General features: G+C 48.7%; 1 protein-coding gene across 1 annotated transcript; it reads left to right on the plus strand.

Annotated features, from left to right (window-relative positions):
• The first annotated feature begins 5,968 nt into the window (after window positions 1-5,968).
• LOC127580742 (potassium voltage-gated channel subfamily A member 10-like) lies at window positions 5,969-16,790 on the plus strand. The gene is made up of 3 exons (XM_052034551.1): window positions 5,969-6,017; window positions 12,994-13,087; window positions 14,245-16,790. Exons 2-3 carry the CDS (start codon window positions 13,025-13,027, stop codon window positions 15,556-15,558), a joined length of 1,377 nt encoding a protein of 458 aa, XP_051890511.1. The 5' UTR covers window positions 5,969-6,017; window positions 12,994-13,024; the 3' UTR covers window positions 15,559-16,790.
• Window positions 16,791-17,050: the final 260 nt, after the last annotated feature.

A 17,050-nucleotide genomic window follows, 5' to 3' on the forward strand; every position in this document is an offset into this window, starting at 1 on the left:
AAATTATGGGGAGGCTAGACGGGGACTGTTTGCCTCGGCTGAAAGATTCGTAACTAAGGGATATGGGTTTTAGTTAACTGTCCAAAGGATTAGAAGGAAACTAAGAAAATATTAAATAACTTGGGTAGTTCAGGCTCAGAATGCTCTGCCTGAAAGCATAGTTCAGAAGGCCTCATCACATGTAAAAACGAGTTAGCTGACTTTATGAAACGCAGGGTTCTGGTCCAAGGGCTGGGAAGTGGGTTTGGTCATTTTTGGCTGGCGTGAACTCGACGTGTCCTTCTGTGCTGTAGGTTTGTTTGATTCTATGATCTCTACGGTTGCCAGGCTGTGTTGGAGGTCAGTGTGTTCCAGCAAGCCGCAGTCTGGGGAGTAGATTGGAATGATCCATCAACTTGCCCATTTGCCACACTCTATGAGAATGGTGTGGTTCACCACGCCTTTCAGCACCAGGCTGTGTGTGACCTGAATGATGTATCATTAACCCACTTGCTGGACTGGTCGGTGATCAGTGATCTACCTCCATGCTTTGTGGGAGATCAGAGGGATCTACAAAATTGCTGGTCAGAGTGTAAGGTCAGTGTGATCTACTATCCTCCCCCTACTTGGCTGAATATTAGACGAGAGAGATCCAACATCCTGCTCATCGCTAGGAAGCTTATCAGATTTGGGTAATCCATCTCATTCCCAATGGCCAGCTGTGTATTAGATCAAAGTGATCCATCATGATCTGTGGGCCATGTGAGAGACCAGACTAATCCATTCATATCACTACATGTTGCAAGGTGATCCACTAACATCTGTACTGGTGGTCATTCATCAAATCAGTGTGATCCTTCAACCTCCCCATCACTCAGCATAATTCCCATTGCCTGGCTATTAGCACAGAATGTTTCAACCTATCCACTGGCAGCAAGAAACAAACTGCTGGAGGAACTCAGTGGGTTGAGCAGCATCTGTGGAGGCAAAGGGATAGATCAAGACCCTGCAGTGTCTCTTGTGTTTACCCTTTGCCAGGTTGAGTGGGAGAGCAGAATAATGCAACACTGCACCCATCACTGGGCTATTAGATCAGAGTGATCCTTCACCCTCACATCAGTAGGCGAGTGGGAGACTTCAGTGACTTATCAGCCGTCTTATCCCAGACTGAATATTAGATCACTGTGATCTTTTTCCATCAGTAGATCAGAAGGATTCACCAATTTCCCCATCACTAGGGACTAGATTGGTATTGGTTTATTATTGTCACTTGTACTGAGGTACAGTGAAAAACTTGTCTTGCATACCGATCGTACAGGTCAATTCATTACACAGTGAAGTTACACTGAGTTAGTACAGAGTGCATTGATGTAGTACAGGTAAAAACAATAACAGTACAGAGTAAAGTGTCATAGCTACAGAGAACGTGCAGTGCAGGTAGACAGTAAGGTGCAAGGTCACAAGGTAGATTGTGAGGTCAGAGTCCATCTCATCGTATAAGGGAACCGTTCAACAGTCTTATCACCATGGGGTAGAGGCTGTCCTTAAGCCCGGTGGTACGTGCCCTCAGGCTCCTGTATCTTCTACCTGATGGGAGAGGAGAGAAGAGGAGATCAGCATAAATCACCAATGCCTGCATTGCCAGTCTGATTCGAAGATCACCCCGTGTCATCAGGCTGTACATTATATCAGAGTAATCCCTATCACCAGGCTGTTTCAGATCTGAGTGATCCAAGCAGGAGACAGACAACGTAATGGATAGCTTGCTGGCTGAAGGCAGGGAGTAGGGGTAAGGAGCAGCCATTTGGGTTATTCAGGGGTTCATAACTTGTATTAACAATTTAGATTAGATTAGATTTCTTTATTAGTCACATGTACATCAAAACACACAGTGAAATACATCTTTTGCGTACAGTGTTCTGGGGGCAGCCCGCAAGTGTCGCCACTCTTCCAGTGCCAATGTAGTATGCCCACAACTTCCTAACCCGTACGTCTTTTGAGTGTGGGAGGAAACCAGTGCACCCAGAGGAAACTCATGCAGTCACGGGGAGAATGTACAAACTCCTTACAGACAGCGGCCAGAATTGAACGTGGATCGCTGGCACTGTAGTAGCGTTACGCTAACCACTACACTACAGTGCCTGCCCCCAAAGTCCAAAATTTAGACTTTGGAATCAAAAGCACAAATGCTCAACGGACAATACTGAGACTTAGCTGGACCCCAAGGGGTGAATTGTGAGGAGATATTACCCAATCTGGAGTTGCATTTCTTGGAATTTAAAAGATGTAAATTTTCAAGATATTATGGCGAAATGCTGAGATATAGTCCTGTTGCTGGTTTGAGATCCCAGCATTAGAGGATAAAGCCTGAAAATGAGAGCCAGGCATTAAAAGAGGTTAATTTCTATTCCTGAAGGGTGATTGAAGTCCGGAACTCTTTTCTGAAAATGACAGTTGTTATTAGGTCATTTATTAATATTGAATCTGAGATGGTTTGATCTTTATTAAGCAATGGTATTAAGGGATGTGGTGGAAGGTGGGTACCAGAGTTGGGTCACTGATCAACCATTTTCTCATTGGCTGGTAGAACAGGCTCAAGGGCCCTAATCCCACCCCTCACCCTGCAGCCAGCCGTGATATCTTGGAGGAATTGTTTAACCATGGCTCATATATTAAACTCTGTATTCTTGATGTATACCATGATAGGTGGTAACATCTTAAGGTAGACCATAAGATATAAGAGCATAATTAGGCCATTCAGCCCATCAGGTCTGCTCTGCCATTCAATCATAGCTGATTTTTTTTCAACCCCATTCTTCCGCCTTCTCCCCGTAACCCTTAACCCCCTTACCAATCAAGAACCTAGCAATCTCTGCCTTAATACACCCAATGACTTGGCCTTCACAGCCATCTGTGGCAATGAATTCCACACATTCACCACTCTCTGGCTGAAGAAATTCCTCCTTATCTCAGTTCTGAAGGGACATCCCTTCATTCTGAGGCTGTGCCCTCGAATCCTAGTCTCTCCTGCTAATGGAAACATCCTCTCCACATCCACTCTATCCAGGCCTTTCAGTATCCGGTAGGTTTCAATGAGATCCCCCCTCATCCTTCTGAACTCCATTGAGTACAGGCCTGTAGACATCAAACACTCCTCATATGTAAGCCTATCATTCTTGTGAACCTCCTCTGGACCCTCTCCAGGGCCAGCACATCCTTTCTTCAATAAGGAGGCCATTTGTTGTTGCACTACAACTGAAGATGGGTAAATGAAATCATCTGGTTGCTGAGCTGTTGCTTACTTAGGCAATTAATTTCATGTTGGCATTCAGCCAGAGAGAGAATGCATGTCCACCCCTGGGGTAAAAATACAGCCGTAATCCATAATACAGTATTGTGGTTTGCTTGGTGTTGCCTCTCTCAAATTAGGTTCCATTTAATGCTCATGACTGCAGTGATTAAGAGCAGAGAGATCATGGCACAACTTTATAAACCACTGATCAGGCCACAGCTGGATACTGTCTGGGATTCTGGTTGCAGTATAAGAAGGACATGACTCCTTGGAGAGGGTGCAGAGGAGCTTCACCAGGACATCGGCTGGGATGGAGCATTTTGGATGTAAGGAGAGACAGGATAGGCTAGGTTTGGTTGCCCTGAAGCAGGGTGAGGCTGAGTGACAACCTGATAGAGGTACACAAATTAATGAGGGGCACAGATGGAGTAAACAGTAGGAAACATGTCCCCATAATGGTGTCCAAAACTAGAGGGCACATGTTGAGGGGAAAGGGATAAGAGGTTTAGAGGGGATTTGAGGAAGAACGTTTTCACCCAGAGGGTGATTAAATCTGGAGCGCCCTGCCAGAGGGGGTGGTGGAGGCAGAGACTCACGTCATTTGGAACGTATCCAGGCAAGTGCTTGAATCGCCAAGGCATAGACGGCTGCGGGCCAAGTACTGGCAAATGGGGTTAGTATAGAGAGGTACTCGATGGTCAGCATGGACGTGGCGGGCAGAGGGGCCTGATTCTCCACTGTATAACTCTCTGAATTATTGTGATGTTTTGACCGATATTATCAAGATCGATGCTGGATTTCAACCTGAAACAGGCGACAATTCCTTTCCCCCCACAGACACTGCTCGACCCGCTGAGCTCCTCCAGCGGATCGTTTTGTTGCCGCTCCTTAGTTCAATGGGATCGTGGCTGACCTTTTACCTCAGCAACACTTCCCTGCGCAAACCATGTACCCCTTAGTATCTACAAACACGTTGATCTTGGTCTTAAATATAGCCAGTGACTGAGCTTCTACACCTCCCTTGGGTAGAGAATTAAATGATTCACCACCATTTGAATGAAGAAATTTCTTCTCCTCTCTGTCCTGGATGACTGTACCATAAGACCATAAGACAAAGGAGCAGAAGTCGGCCATTCGGCCCATCGAGTCTGCTCCGCCATTCTATCATGAGCTGATCCATTCTCCCATTTAGCCCCACTCCCCCACCTTCTCACCATAACCTTTGATGCCCTGGCTACTCAGATACCTATCAATCTCTGCCTTAAATACACCCAATGACTTTGCCTCCATAGCTGTCCATGGCAACAAATTCCACAGATTCACCACTCTCTGGCGAAAGAAACTTCTCCACATGTCCGTTCTGAATGGGCGCCCTTCAATCCTGAAGTCTGGCCCTCTTGTACTAGACTCCCCTACCATGGGAAACAACTTTGCCACATCTACTCTGTCCAGGCCTTTTACCATTCGAAATGTTTCTATGAGGTACCCCCTCATTCTTCCGAACTCCAAGGAGTCCAACCAAAGAGCCGTCAAACGTTCCTCATATCTTATCGAGTCTGTGAGCCCTGATTCTGACACCTCAGCCAGGGGAACCGTCAACTCCACCTCTACTATGTGAAACCTCTTAAGACTTCTATACATTTCGATGAGATCACCTCTCATTCTTCCAAACTCTAGAGAGTGCAGGCCTTAATCCCTCCTCACACCACAAACCCACCTTCCCAGGAATCGATCTGGTGGACCCTGGCGGCACTCCCTCTATTGCAAGGGTCTCCTGCCTCTGGTGGGAGAACAGAGTAGGGCGCGATATTCCAGATCTCACCAGCACCCAGTGTAACTGCAGCAAGGTGCCTCTACTCTTGTACTCAAGCCTGCTAGCAGTAAAGGCCATTTGCCTTCCTAATTGCTTGCTGAACTTAGAGTCAGAGGGTCACACAGCACTGAAACAGGCCCTTTGGCCCACCCCATCCATGCTGATCTATTTGCCCACCTACCCTAATCCCATTTACCTGCAATAGGACTGTCTCCTCCGGGCCTTGCCATTTGAAGTGTCTGTCTAAATGCCTGTTAAGCACAGTGATTGTATCTGACTGCACCTTCTCTTCTGGCAGTGCATTCCAGATATCTACCACTCTGTGTAGAAATAAGTTTAAGATTTCTTTATTAGTCACATGTACATTGAAACACACAGTGAAATGCATCTTTTTACGTAGAGTGTTCTGGGGGCAGCCCACAAGTGTTGCCATGCTTCCGGCGCCAACATAGCATGCCCACAACTTCCTAACCCGTACGTCTTTGGAATGTGGGAGGAAACCGGAGCACCCAGAGGAAACCCACACGGACACAGGGAGGACGTACAAACTCCTTACAGACAGCAGCAGGAATTGAACCTGCATTGCTGGCGCTGTTATAGTGTTATGCTAACTGCTACACTACCATGCCTGCCCTTGAACCCCCTTGAAAATTCTTTCCTCTCCCCCTTAAACCTACGCCCTCTTGTTTTTGTTACCCCCTACCATGGGGAAAAATATTTTGACGATCTACCTTATCTATGCCTCTCATTATCTTATGTATCCCTATCAGGTCACCCCCTCAGCCTCCTTCGCTCCAGGGAAAACAAGCCCAGCCTCTCCAATCTCTCCCCAGAACTAAAGTGCTCCAATCCAGGCAACATCCTGGTGAATCTCCTCTGCACTGCCTTCAGTGAAGTCACATCCTTCCCACAGTGTGGTGACCAGAACTGCAGGTATGGCCTAAACAGTATTTTGCAAAGTTCCAACATGATGTCCCAACTGTTATATTCTATGTCCTGGCCTATGAAGGCAAGCATGTCGTATGCCTTCTTCACGACTCTATCGACGTCAGGAAATTATGGACTTGGATTTCTCGGTCTCTCTGTTCATCAACATTCCTTCATGCTCCACCATGTGTGCTACCCCTATGCATCATCTTGCCCTTGCATGTTAACTTTCAGGGGTTTGTGTACAAGGGAACGCAGGTTTGTATGAACACTAACACACTTCAATCTCTTGTGTTTAAAAAATACCTTTTTTTTTAACTTTTCTGGGATAATGAATGACTTCATTTTCCCACAGTGTATCCTGGCTGTCACACCCATTCAGTAAACCTGTCTGTGTCCCACTGGTGTAGGGTCCTGGACCTGAATCATTCCACAGATGCTGCCTGGGTCACAGGGTGTTTCCAGCATTTGCAGATTTCAGATCCCACGGAAATCTCCCTGCTGCTCCCTCACTGCTCACACAGAGAGCCCAGTGTTCATTCTTGTTTAATGCTGCAACTAACAAATGGCCTTAAAGGGTTTATTTCTCGTTGTTACCTGTCCGGTAACAAATCTTTCATTGATGCTAATGTATATCACGCATTGGCTACTCTGCGCTACTGGTTAGAGTTGTAACGATCACCCTCACCTGGATGGCACAGTGGCAGAACGTACAGAACCTCTGGCTCACAGTGCCAGAGACCTGGTGCTGTCTGTGTGGAATCTGCATGTTCTTCCTGTGACCACGTGGGTTTCCTCCGGATGCTCCGGTTTTCTTCCGCATCCCAAAGATGTGCGAGTTGGTAGGTTAATTGGTCACTATAAATTGTCCCCAGTGTGTAGGTGAGGGGTAGAACCATATCCCCTGGACACTGTGCCTGAGAGTGAGGTGAAGTTAATAAGGATGTGGGTGGGAAATAAAACAAAATGGGATTAATGTAGAATTAAACTAAATGGGTGGTTGATGGTCAGCACAGACTCGGAGGGCCGAAGGGCCTGTTTCTGTGCTGTGTGCCTCTTTGACTCTCTGACCTGCAGAGTATCTTGCAGTTGCTTGGTCTTCTTTGATCCAGCACTTATGACGTTCCTTTCAGCCTTCAAATGCTATCTGTTACCTGCAGTGTTGGGTTACTGTGATGCAATCTGGTAGCAGTAATTCATCCTAATCTACATTAACAGTCCTTGATCATTCCAACGCAAGGAGCTCTCATGGGAGCATGGCAATGATAGGTAAGTTACGGCATCATGAAAAGTGAGATGTGGTTGTCCTTGAGAGATGAGGTGCAGGGTCCAGGACACCCACAACTGCGACACCCACAATAGGTGAGGGGTGTTGTCCAGGATGGGGTGAGGTGCAGGGTCCAGGACAGAGCTGCGACATCCACAACAGGTGAGGGGTGTTGTCCAGGATGGGGTGAGGTGCAGGGTCCAGGACAGAGCCGCGACATCCACAACAGGTGAGACGAGGTGGCCGGGACAGGAGAGGGGAGATGTACGGGACGGGTGAGCCACTGCATCTATGAGAGGTGAAGCACAGCGTCCGGGATGGGTGAGGTTCTCTGTCCAGACGGGTGTCATTGCCTCCGTGACTGCTGCACTGTAGTGGGTGAGATACTGTGCCCAGGACGTGGGATATTGTGCCCAGGATGGGTGAATCCCCGTTGCCAGAAGGGGTGAACTGATGTTTCCACAACAGGTAAGGTGCAGTGTTCAGGAGGGGTGAAATGACTCACAGGGCAGGTGAAGCATGCACATGAGAACAGGTGAACCGCTGGGTGAGGAGGAGATGTGGTGTCAAGGAGAGGTGTTGTGCTCAGGGATGTGAGTGGCAGTGTCCAGGGCAGGTGAGGGGTTCTGTCCAGGGCAGATCAGCTGCTGTGTCCAGGTGAGGGGCTGTGTGCAGGGTGGGTGAGATGTTACAACCAGGTGAAGTGCAATGTCCTGGGAATGTGAGTGGAGTCTCCAGGAACGGTGAGGTGCTCTGTCATGTCCAATGCAGGTCAGCCATTGCTTCCAGAACAGGTGAGGGTCTGCGTCCAGAATAAGTTAAGGTGCTGAGAGCAGGATATTGTGAGGAGCTGGGTCTAGAACAGGGGAGATGTGGTGACAAGGGATAGGTATGGAGTCCAAGAGATATGAGGGTCTTTGTTCAAGGCTGGTCAGAACTTGTGTCCCTGGGAAGAAAGATCAAACGCTGTTTCTACGACAGGTGCGGTGTAAAAGCCCACAATGGGTGAGGCAATTCATCCGCCACAGGTGAGTTATTGGGTCCAGAATGCATCAAGTATTGTCTGAAGATACAAGAGAAGAGTTTCCAGGATGGGTGAATAACTGTGTCCATGAAAATCAAAAAAAAAATTACAGGTGCTGGAAATCTCAAAATACTGGAGCCAATTAGCAGTTCAGGCACTGTCTGTGAGTGTCTGTGGAAAGAAGCAGTTAACATCCCAGTAAGTGGGGAAGAGTGGGCCACGCAGTGGCGTAGCTGGTAGAGCCACGGCCTCGCAGTGCCAGAGACCCGGGTGCTGTCTGTTTGGAGTTTGCATGTTCTCCTTCCTCCCACGTCCCACAGATGTTTAGTTTGTTAGGTTAATTAGCCGCTGTAAATTACCCCTGGTGTGTAGGTGAGCGGTAGAGTCCAGGGGGATTGCAGTGAATATGGAGAGAATAAAATGGGATTAGTGTGAATGGGTGGTCAGTGAGGACTCTGGACTGAAAGGCCTGTTTCTAATCTGTATGAAACTATAACTCTAGGACTTTAAGTTAGTTTTCAGTTGTAGAGTGGTTTGGGGCAGGGATGGATAGGATAAAGGGAATATCTCTTAAAGAGTGAGGCCAGGGTTTGTGTGGGGTTAGGCTGCAGATGGAGTCGTCCAGTTGATGGGTTAATGAGTGTAGTTACAGAGAGGGAGAACACAAATAAATGTAAACGCTGGAATATGGAACACCAGCAGGTTCGGTGGTAAAAGAAAGCTGAGCCTGAGATCGTTCTCTTTCCATTGATACCGTCTGACCTGTTGGGTGTTTCCAACATTGACTGATATTGTTGTGTCCGTGACAGGCGCAGTGTGTAGGAGAAGGCCAATGAGCCCTTCAAACCCGCTCTACCATCCAATACGATCATGACTGATTATCTTTCTCAATACCAAATTCCTGTGCTCTCCTTGAGAACTTTAGGAGTTCTTAAGGTCCAGAAATTTTTCTGTCTCCTTCTTTAAAACTATTCAGTGATGTGGTCTCAACAACTCTCTGTGGTAGAAAATTCCACAGCTTCACTGCTCTGAGTGAGCAAATTTCTACTCATCCCAGTCCTAAGTCTCTGCACTGTAACTTTAGACTGTGACCCTTTGTTGTCCATTCCCGAGCCAGGGATGGGTTCTCCACACATCCAGTCCGTCTCACCCTGTCAGATTCTTGTAATCTCAGTGAGATCATCTCTCATTCTTTTCAATCTGGTCAACTTAATCTCTCCTCGTGACGGTTCCACCATCCCATGAATCGGTTTGGTAAATCTTTGCACTCCCTCAGTGGGAAGTATATCCATTCTTTAGGTAAGGAGACCAAAACTGCACACAATACCCTAAGCCACTGAGTCATAGAGTCACTCTAGAACTAGTTAACATTAAGAAGGAAGAGATATTATATGTCTTTGGAGGCGTAAAGGTGGATAAACCCCCAGGGCCTGATCAGGTGTATTGCAGGCTGCTGTGGGAGCTGGTGGAAGAAATTACTGGGGGTCTGACAGAGATTTTGAAATCTTTGCTCACCACGGGTGAGGTTTCGGATGATTGGAGGACAGCAAACGCTGTACCTTTACTCAGAAAAGGGCAGCGAAGGTAAGCCGGGTAATTACAGCTCAATGAGTCTGATGTCAGTGGTAGGGAAGTTATCGATAAAAATTCTGGCACTTAGAATTAATCTACCCTTGAATAGACAGGAGGATAATCAAAGGTAGGCAGAATGGTTTTGTTCGGGGAGATTGTGTCCAACCAATGTGGTTGAATTTGTCAAAGAGGTAATTAAGTGTATTGGTAAGGGCAGGGAGGCTGATGTATTCTACATGAACCAGTTGGGAGAGTGGTCCAGAGGTATAGACATCATGGGAATGCAGACAAGTTGGCAATTGGCTCGGTAATGAGAGGCAGATGGTGATGGCGACTGTTTTTTGTGACTTAGCCTGTTACCAGTGGTGCACCATGGGAATCAGTACTGGCACTCTTACAGTTGTTATATACAGTAACAATTTGGATGTTAATGTGGGAGGTGTGATCCGTAAGTCTGCAGATGACATGAAAATTAAGTGTGGATTAACTAGTTGTTGATAGTGAGGAGGACGGTCAACTCTAGTCTGATACTGATGGGTTGGTAAGATGGAGCGTAATCCTGATAAGTACGATGGATGCATCTTTGCAGGACTCATAAGACTTGAACATACATGTTGAATGGCCGGGCCTTGGCAAGTATTGAGGAACTTTGCTGCACAAGTTCAAGGATCCCTGAAGATGGCAGCACAAGTAGATACTGCGGTAAGGAAGGTATCTGGATATCTTGTTGTTGAATTAGCTGGGGCTCAGAATGTAAGGGCAGGGAGGTTATGGTACAACTTTATAAAAGATTGGTTAGGCCAGAGCTGCAGTACTGTGTACAGTTCTGGCCAGCACACTGTAGTAAGGGTTTGGCTGCACCACAGACGAGGTTTGCCAGGATCTTGCCTGGGATGGAGCGTTTCAGTTATGAGGAGAGATTGGAGAGGCTGTGTCTGATTTCCTTGGAGTTAAAGTTAAGACAGGCGAGTTCCAGAATAGGAAAGGTGCTGCATCCAGGGTAGCAGAGGTACTGTTCTGAACAGGTGAGGTGCAGTTTCCAAGGCAGGGGATGTGTTTTGTCTAAAGCAGGTCAGGGGCTGTGCTCAAGATGTGAAGGACAATGCCCAGGACATTAGGGCAGATGAACCGAGAAAGGGTGAGGCGGTGGTGTCCCAGGACAGGGTGAGGGGCGGTGTCCGCGATGGGTGAAGCATGTGGTCGAGAATAGGTGAACCTCTGTAACCAGGACTAGGAGAAATGCTGTGCCCAGGAGAGGTGTCAAGGGCAGGTCAGAGGCTGTATCCATGGCAGGCAGGTGTGGCCCAGGAGAGGTGAGGTGCATTATCCAGGTGCACCATTGCAAGGACAAGGATGGGATGGATGATAATTGAGACAAGGAAGGAGAGATGTTGTGTCCAGGACAACACTGCTACCCCCTCATCCTTTCACTCCTCAAACGCTTTGTATCCAGGAATATTTGATGCCCAGTCCTGCCCCTTCTAGTCTCTGTTATCACAACCAGTTCATATCCTCACTGGGCTATCTTTGCCTGTAGTTCATCCACCTTATTTACCTTAAAGGGCATAGCTTTAAGGTGACGGGGGGAAGTTTAAAGCACAGTACATCTTGGACAGTGTTGTAGCTTTTTCCACAACGAGTGAGATATTGTATCCAGGAGCAAAATGAGACCAAGTCTGCACAGAAAGGGAATGATTTGCTTATCTACAATTCAAAATGTCATTGCTATTTAGTGTTTGTATTCTCTCTTTATTTTGATCGGAGTAGAACTCTCAAACAAAACGTAGCACTTGATACAAAACATTTTCCCCGCCCAATGCCTACGTATTTCACTAATTTGTCTGTTCCTTCCCTGAAATCTGTTTGCTGTCAACTATATTTCCAAGGTTTCCACTATCAGCTGTTCGTATCCAGCTCACTTATTGACCTGGTGTAACCACCAGCCGACCTTCTCCCCTTCCCACTCTTCCTTTTAGCGTATCTTAGTCACAGAGTCGGGGAGCTCAGAAACAGGCCCTTCAGCCCATCGTGTCCATGCCAGCCCTTTTGCTCATCTTTACTAATCCCCCTTGCCTACATGAGGACAATATCCTTCTATCCTTGCCGATTTACGCATCTGTCTAAATGCCTCTTACATGTTGTAATTATGTCTGATTCCGCCACCTCCTCGGGCACTGCCTTCCAGACGTCAACCACTCTCTGCATAAAAAAAAACTTACCCCTCAGGTCCCCTTTACAACTCCATCCCCTCGCCTTAAACCTACGCCCTCTTGTTTTTGATACCCGTGGGAAAAAGATTTTGACTATCGAAGCTATCTCATAATCTTGTATACTTCTAGTGGGTCACCCCTCAGCCTCCTTCGCTCCAGGGAAAACAAGCCCAGCCTCTCCAATCTCTCCCCAGAATTAAAGTCCTTCAATCCAGCCAACATCCTGGTGAATCTCCTCTGCACCCTCTCTAGTACAGTCACATCCTTCCTACAGTGTGGTGACCTGAACTGCACACAATACTCCAAGTGCAGCCTGACCAGTGTTTTGTAAAGTTGCAACATAATGTCCCATCTCTTATATTCTATGTCCCAACCTATGAAGGCAAGCAAGCCACATGCCTTCTTCACCATTCTATCTCCCTACATTGCTGCTTTCAGGGAACTATAGACTTGGACTCCTAGTTCTCTCTGTTCATCAACATTCCTTAGTGACCTACCATTTACTGTAAATGCCCTACCCCTATTTGACAGCCCAAAATCCATCAAGTGATAATGTGTAATAAAAGTCAGCTCCAATCCGTTCAGTGAAGCCCTTGACAATGGAGGCCCTTGTGCACACAAATGGCATTATGCGGCTGTACCTGAACGAGCTCCATCCACAGAAACACTCGCCCATTTCCCCAGGCTTGGCAACATGAGTGATCGTGAATGTCAGCAATAGCGAGAAGCATTCAATAACTATTAGAAATAATCATGACACTTAAAGATTTTAAACATGATTAAAATGGTCTTAAAAGTAAAAAAATATTTAAAATACTAAAGCACTTTACAAAATTTAAAAACAAATAATTTTAAGTTCACTCAAACAAACAATTGTAAATATCTGAAACTTGCCCATCTCCCTCACAGCCGTTCCTCCCCAGTGAAATGCACGGAGCTGATGAAGGTGCAGAGCTGCAGATTTCCCAGTGCAACTACTGCATCACTGCAGAAAGCTGGTGCTGCCGGATGGCGTGAGGAGACCAGCTTTTGGGCACCGGCATCACATCAACGAGCACCGGTTAGAAAGTTTGGAGCTGCCAGCATTTTTCAGGAAAGTCCGGTCTTTCATGAGGAACAGCCCTAACCTGACACCTACACCCGGTTCCTCCTACACCCAGCCCAGCCCCCGATCACCCTGTTTCTTTCCCCTCCTCCACCCACTCCAGCTGCCCACACACTCCTCCCACTGATTACCCTCCCTGCCACTGTTCCCACCTGCCCTCCCCACCTCCCTCACTTGACTCCTTGTTCCCCCTTCCTTTCCCATCAAACTCCACCATCTGCAGCCCTCCGTCAGCTCCACCTGTCACCTCCCAGCCTCTGTCGCTACTCCCTCTCTCCCCTCCTCCATCTGCCTATCGCCCCTCCTCACCTGGATCCACGTATCGCCTGCCAGCTCCTGCCAACCCCCCCCCCCCCCACTGCTTTATACTGGCTACCTCCCCCTCCACCTTTCAGTCCAGATGAAGGGTCTCGACCCAAAACATGGACGGTCCATTTCCCTCCACAGATGCTGCCCGACCCGCTGAGTCCCTCCAGCATCTTGCTTTTTTCCCCTCAGGGCATTATACTTGCCAGTACTTCGGCCTTCTCTTTCCCCCACCTCCTCCCCATTGCCCCCCTCGCTGGCAAATCTTTCACCTTCCTTGTCTCTCCTTCCTCTGGTGATGTCTCCTCTCCATCTCTGCCCACTGTTCAATGCACTCCACTCCGAACCACTCCACCTGCTCTTTCACCCTGTTCCTCTAGCTTCTCCCTCTCTTTCTGCTCCTCTCTACCGATCTCCCGCTCTCCCTCCATCTCCCCTTCAGCTTAACCCTGTTACTGTTTTGTTTTTCCGTGTGTAACAGCACAGTGTTGGTGTTCTGTCCCTGTGCTTATCCCTAGCTCCCTGACGGCGTGTGCGGTTCCAAAGTCGAGGACTCCCTGATGCCCACGCGTGAAATGGAGTTGGCTCTGGTGAGTTTCGAGGACGTCGACGACAGCGATTTCCACGGCAGTCGGCCGAAGCTCCACGACACCTGCGCGAATATGCTGTGGAGGTGGAGAAACCTGCTGGGCTGCGACATCCTCACGGACAAGCTGCTGAGCCAGGTGGCCTGGCAGCATCAGCAGGAGATGGAACAGCTGCTGCAGCAGGAGGGCAGTCAGAGGGTGATCATCAACGTGGCTGGCTTGAAGTTTGAGACCCACCTGAAGACCCTCGCCCAGTTTCCAGACACGCTGCTGGGGAACCCTGCCCGTTGCCTGCCCTACTTCGATCCCCTGACCAACCAGTACTTCTTCGACAGGAACCGGCCCAGTTTCGACGCGATTCTGTATTACTACCAGTCAGGGGGAAGGGTGCGAAGACCCGCCAATGTCCCCTTGGATGTCTTCACCGATGAGATCATCTTCTACCAGCTGGGCTCCGAGGCCATGGAGCAGTTCAGAGAGCAGGAGGGCTTCATCAAGGACGTGGAGGTGCAGTTGCCGGTGCAGGAGAACTTTCGGCAGCTCTGGCTGCTGTTTGAGTACCCCGAGAGCTCGGCAGCGGCCAGGGCAGTGGCCATGGTCTCGGTCTTTGTCATTGTCATCTCCATTGTCATCTTTTGTCTGGAGACACTGCCGGAATTCCGAGAAGATCTGGACCTGGGCCCCTTCAGCCCTCCAGCTCAACACAACCAGAGCACCGAACCCGCCCCCAGTTCCTTCACCGACCCCTTCTTTCTCGTCGAAACGGCGTGCATGTTCTGGTTTTCCTTTGAGCTGCTGGTCAGGGCCATGGCCTGTCCCAGTAAACCCGACTTCTTCAGGAACGTGTTGAACATGATCGACGTGATTTCCATCATCCCGTACTTTGTGACTCTGGTCACTGAGGTGGTCAAGCAACGGCAGGCCCCGCAGCCGGGCAACGGGCAGCAACAGGGGCAGCAGACCATGTCCCTGGCCATCCTGCGCATCATCCGGCTGGTCAGGGTCTTCAGAATATTCAAGCTCTCCAGGCACTCCAAGGGCCTGCAGATCCTCGGGCAGACTCTGAAGGCCAGCATGAGGGAGCTGGGGCTCCTCATCTTCTTTCTCTTCATCGGAGTCATCCTCTTCTCCAGCGCCGTCTACTTCGTTGAGGTGGACGAGCCCCAAACCCAGTTCTCCAGCATCCCCGACGCCTTCTGGTGGGCTGTTGTTACCATGACAACGGTTGGGTACGGGGACATGTGCCCTGTCACCATCGGCGGCAAGGTGGTGGGGACTTTGTGCGCCATCGCCGGGGTGCTGACCATCGCGCTGCCCGTGCCCGTCATAGTCTCCAACTTCAACTACTTCTACCACCGGGAGACGGAGAACGAGAAGCAGAGCATCCCCAGCACAACCGAGGGGAAGGGGCTGATCACGGCCAGATCTGTCCCGCGGGACTGCATCGCTTCCATTAACAAAACCAAAGCATCCTGAACCACGGAGGGAGAAGCAGCTGGGAGCAATGACCCCCTTCCCCTCACCAGGAACGTAATCTTCCATACACGCAAACCTGACTCAACACACATGTCCCTATTGTTATTAGGAAGCAGCCCTCCCCAGTCCCATCCTGCCTCTTGTTCTGCCATGAAATAGCTGCCCTGCATTCTATGGAGAACGGTCAGGGTCCGGTTATGGTGTGCTCGGGAGGATTTAACTTGCATTGTATCTGTGAATGATGGTCTTTGGTCAGATCAAGAGGTGCAGTCACGTCTGTAGGTAATAGATGCCAGGGGTTTAAAGTAGCAGTTGGTTTATTATTGTCACATGTATCGAGATACAGTGAAACGTTTTAGTTCGCGTGCCATCCAGACAGGTAATTCCTTAAGTACATTGAGGCAGTGCGAAAGGAAAACGATAACAGAATGCAGATTATAGTATTACAGTTACAGAGAAAGTGCAGTGCAGGTGGACAATGTGCAAGGGCCACGACAAGGTGGGTCGAGAGATCAAGAGTTCATCTTTATTGGCTAAGAGGTCCGTTCACGAGTCTTGTAACAGTGGGTTAGAAGCTGTCCCTGAGCCCGCTGGTACGTGTTCGGCGTGGTACGAGAATTGTGATGGGAGCCGCGCCGCTCTGGCGTTTGAGATGCTGCCTCAGGTCAGGACAACGGGTGGGTCATGGACTGGAACCGCATCTGAGAGGGGTCTAGTCTGTGGGGTGTCGGGGACGGGTTTGTGAATTTTAGGTTTGGTCTCGTATTATCAGCAATCAGACTTCATTGTGTGTGGAGATGGGGATCTGGGTCAAGAAGGGGGTTTGGGATTCAAGGTAGGGATTAAGTGAGGGTCGTTGTCAGAGTTAGGGACAGGTTCAGATCCCCCTCTATGCGAAGGTTGGTGGGTTAGTTTCAAATCATAGTGTGGGACTGGCCATCACAGGCTGTAGAAAGGATCGTGGTTTTTTCTGCATGGATCAGTGAGGTTGGGGATCAGGACTCCGATAACTGATGAGGCATCTCACTGGGGCTGTGAGAGGTAAAGGCATAGCGGGTGGGACAAATGATCGGAGACCTTCGGCAGCCTGCTCCAGGATGCTTTGTGGCATTTGTTCTATGATCTGTGATCCTCTGTGCCATTTGGAGAAACTCTTACTCTGTGACCTGGTGACACTCTGTAATGCACTGAGACCCTCTTGCACTGTGGTGGTCTGTGACCTCAGAGACCATTGTAACTGTATGTAGTTATTGAGCTTTATGAATATCAACCAATGTGCCAGAGAGTATAAAGCATCAGAGAACATGTCTGTCACAGAGGACTGGAATGTCACAGAGCACTGCAGATCATATATGTGCTATGTCTCTGCAGCATAGCCTGGTCTCCAATTGTCTTGGACCCCTTGCCATTGAAGCAAAACCTCGCTTGGTCAAGGTCATGAGTTGGCTGGTGTGTAATGGCCATTGCATGTTAAAATAACTTGTGCACAATT

Source organism: Pristis pectinata, chromosome 20 (assembly GCF_009764475.1).
Source record: "Pristis pectinata isolate sPriPec2 chromosome 20, sPriPec2.1.pri, whole genome shotgun sequence".
Taxonomy (NCBI): domain Eukaryota; kingdom Metazoa; phylum Chordata; class Chondrichthyes; order Rhinopristiformes; family Pristidae; genus Pristis; species Pristis pectinata.

Bases quoted from the DNA above. Each gene is read 5' to 3' on its own strand.
- LOC127580742 (XM_052034551.1), top strand. From the start codon at position 13,025: ATGAAGGTGCAGAGCTGCAGATTTCCCAGTGCAACTACTGCATCACTG. The intron at 13,088-14,244 runs GCCGGATGGCGT...CATCAGCAGGAG, and splicing joins CACTGCAGAAAGCTGGTGCT to ATGGAACAGCTGCTGCAGCA.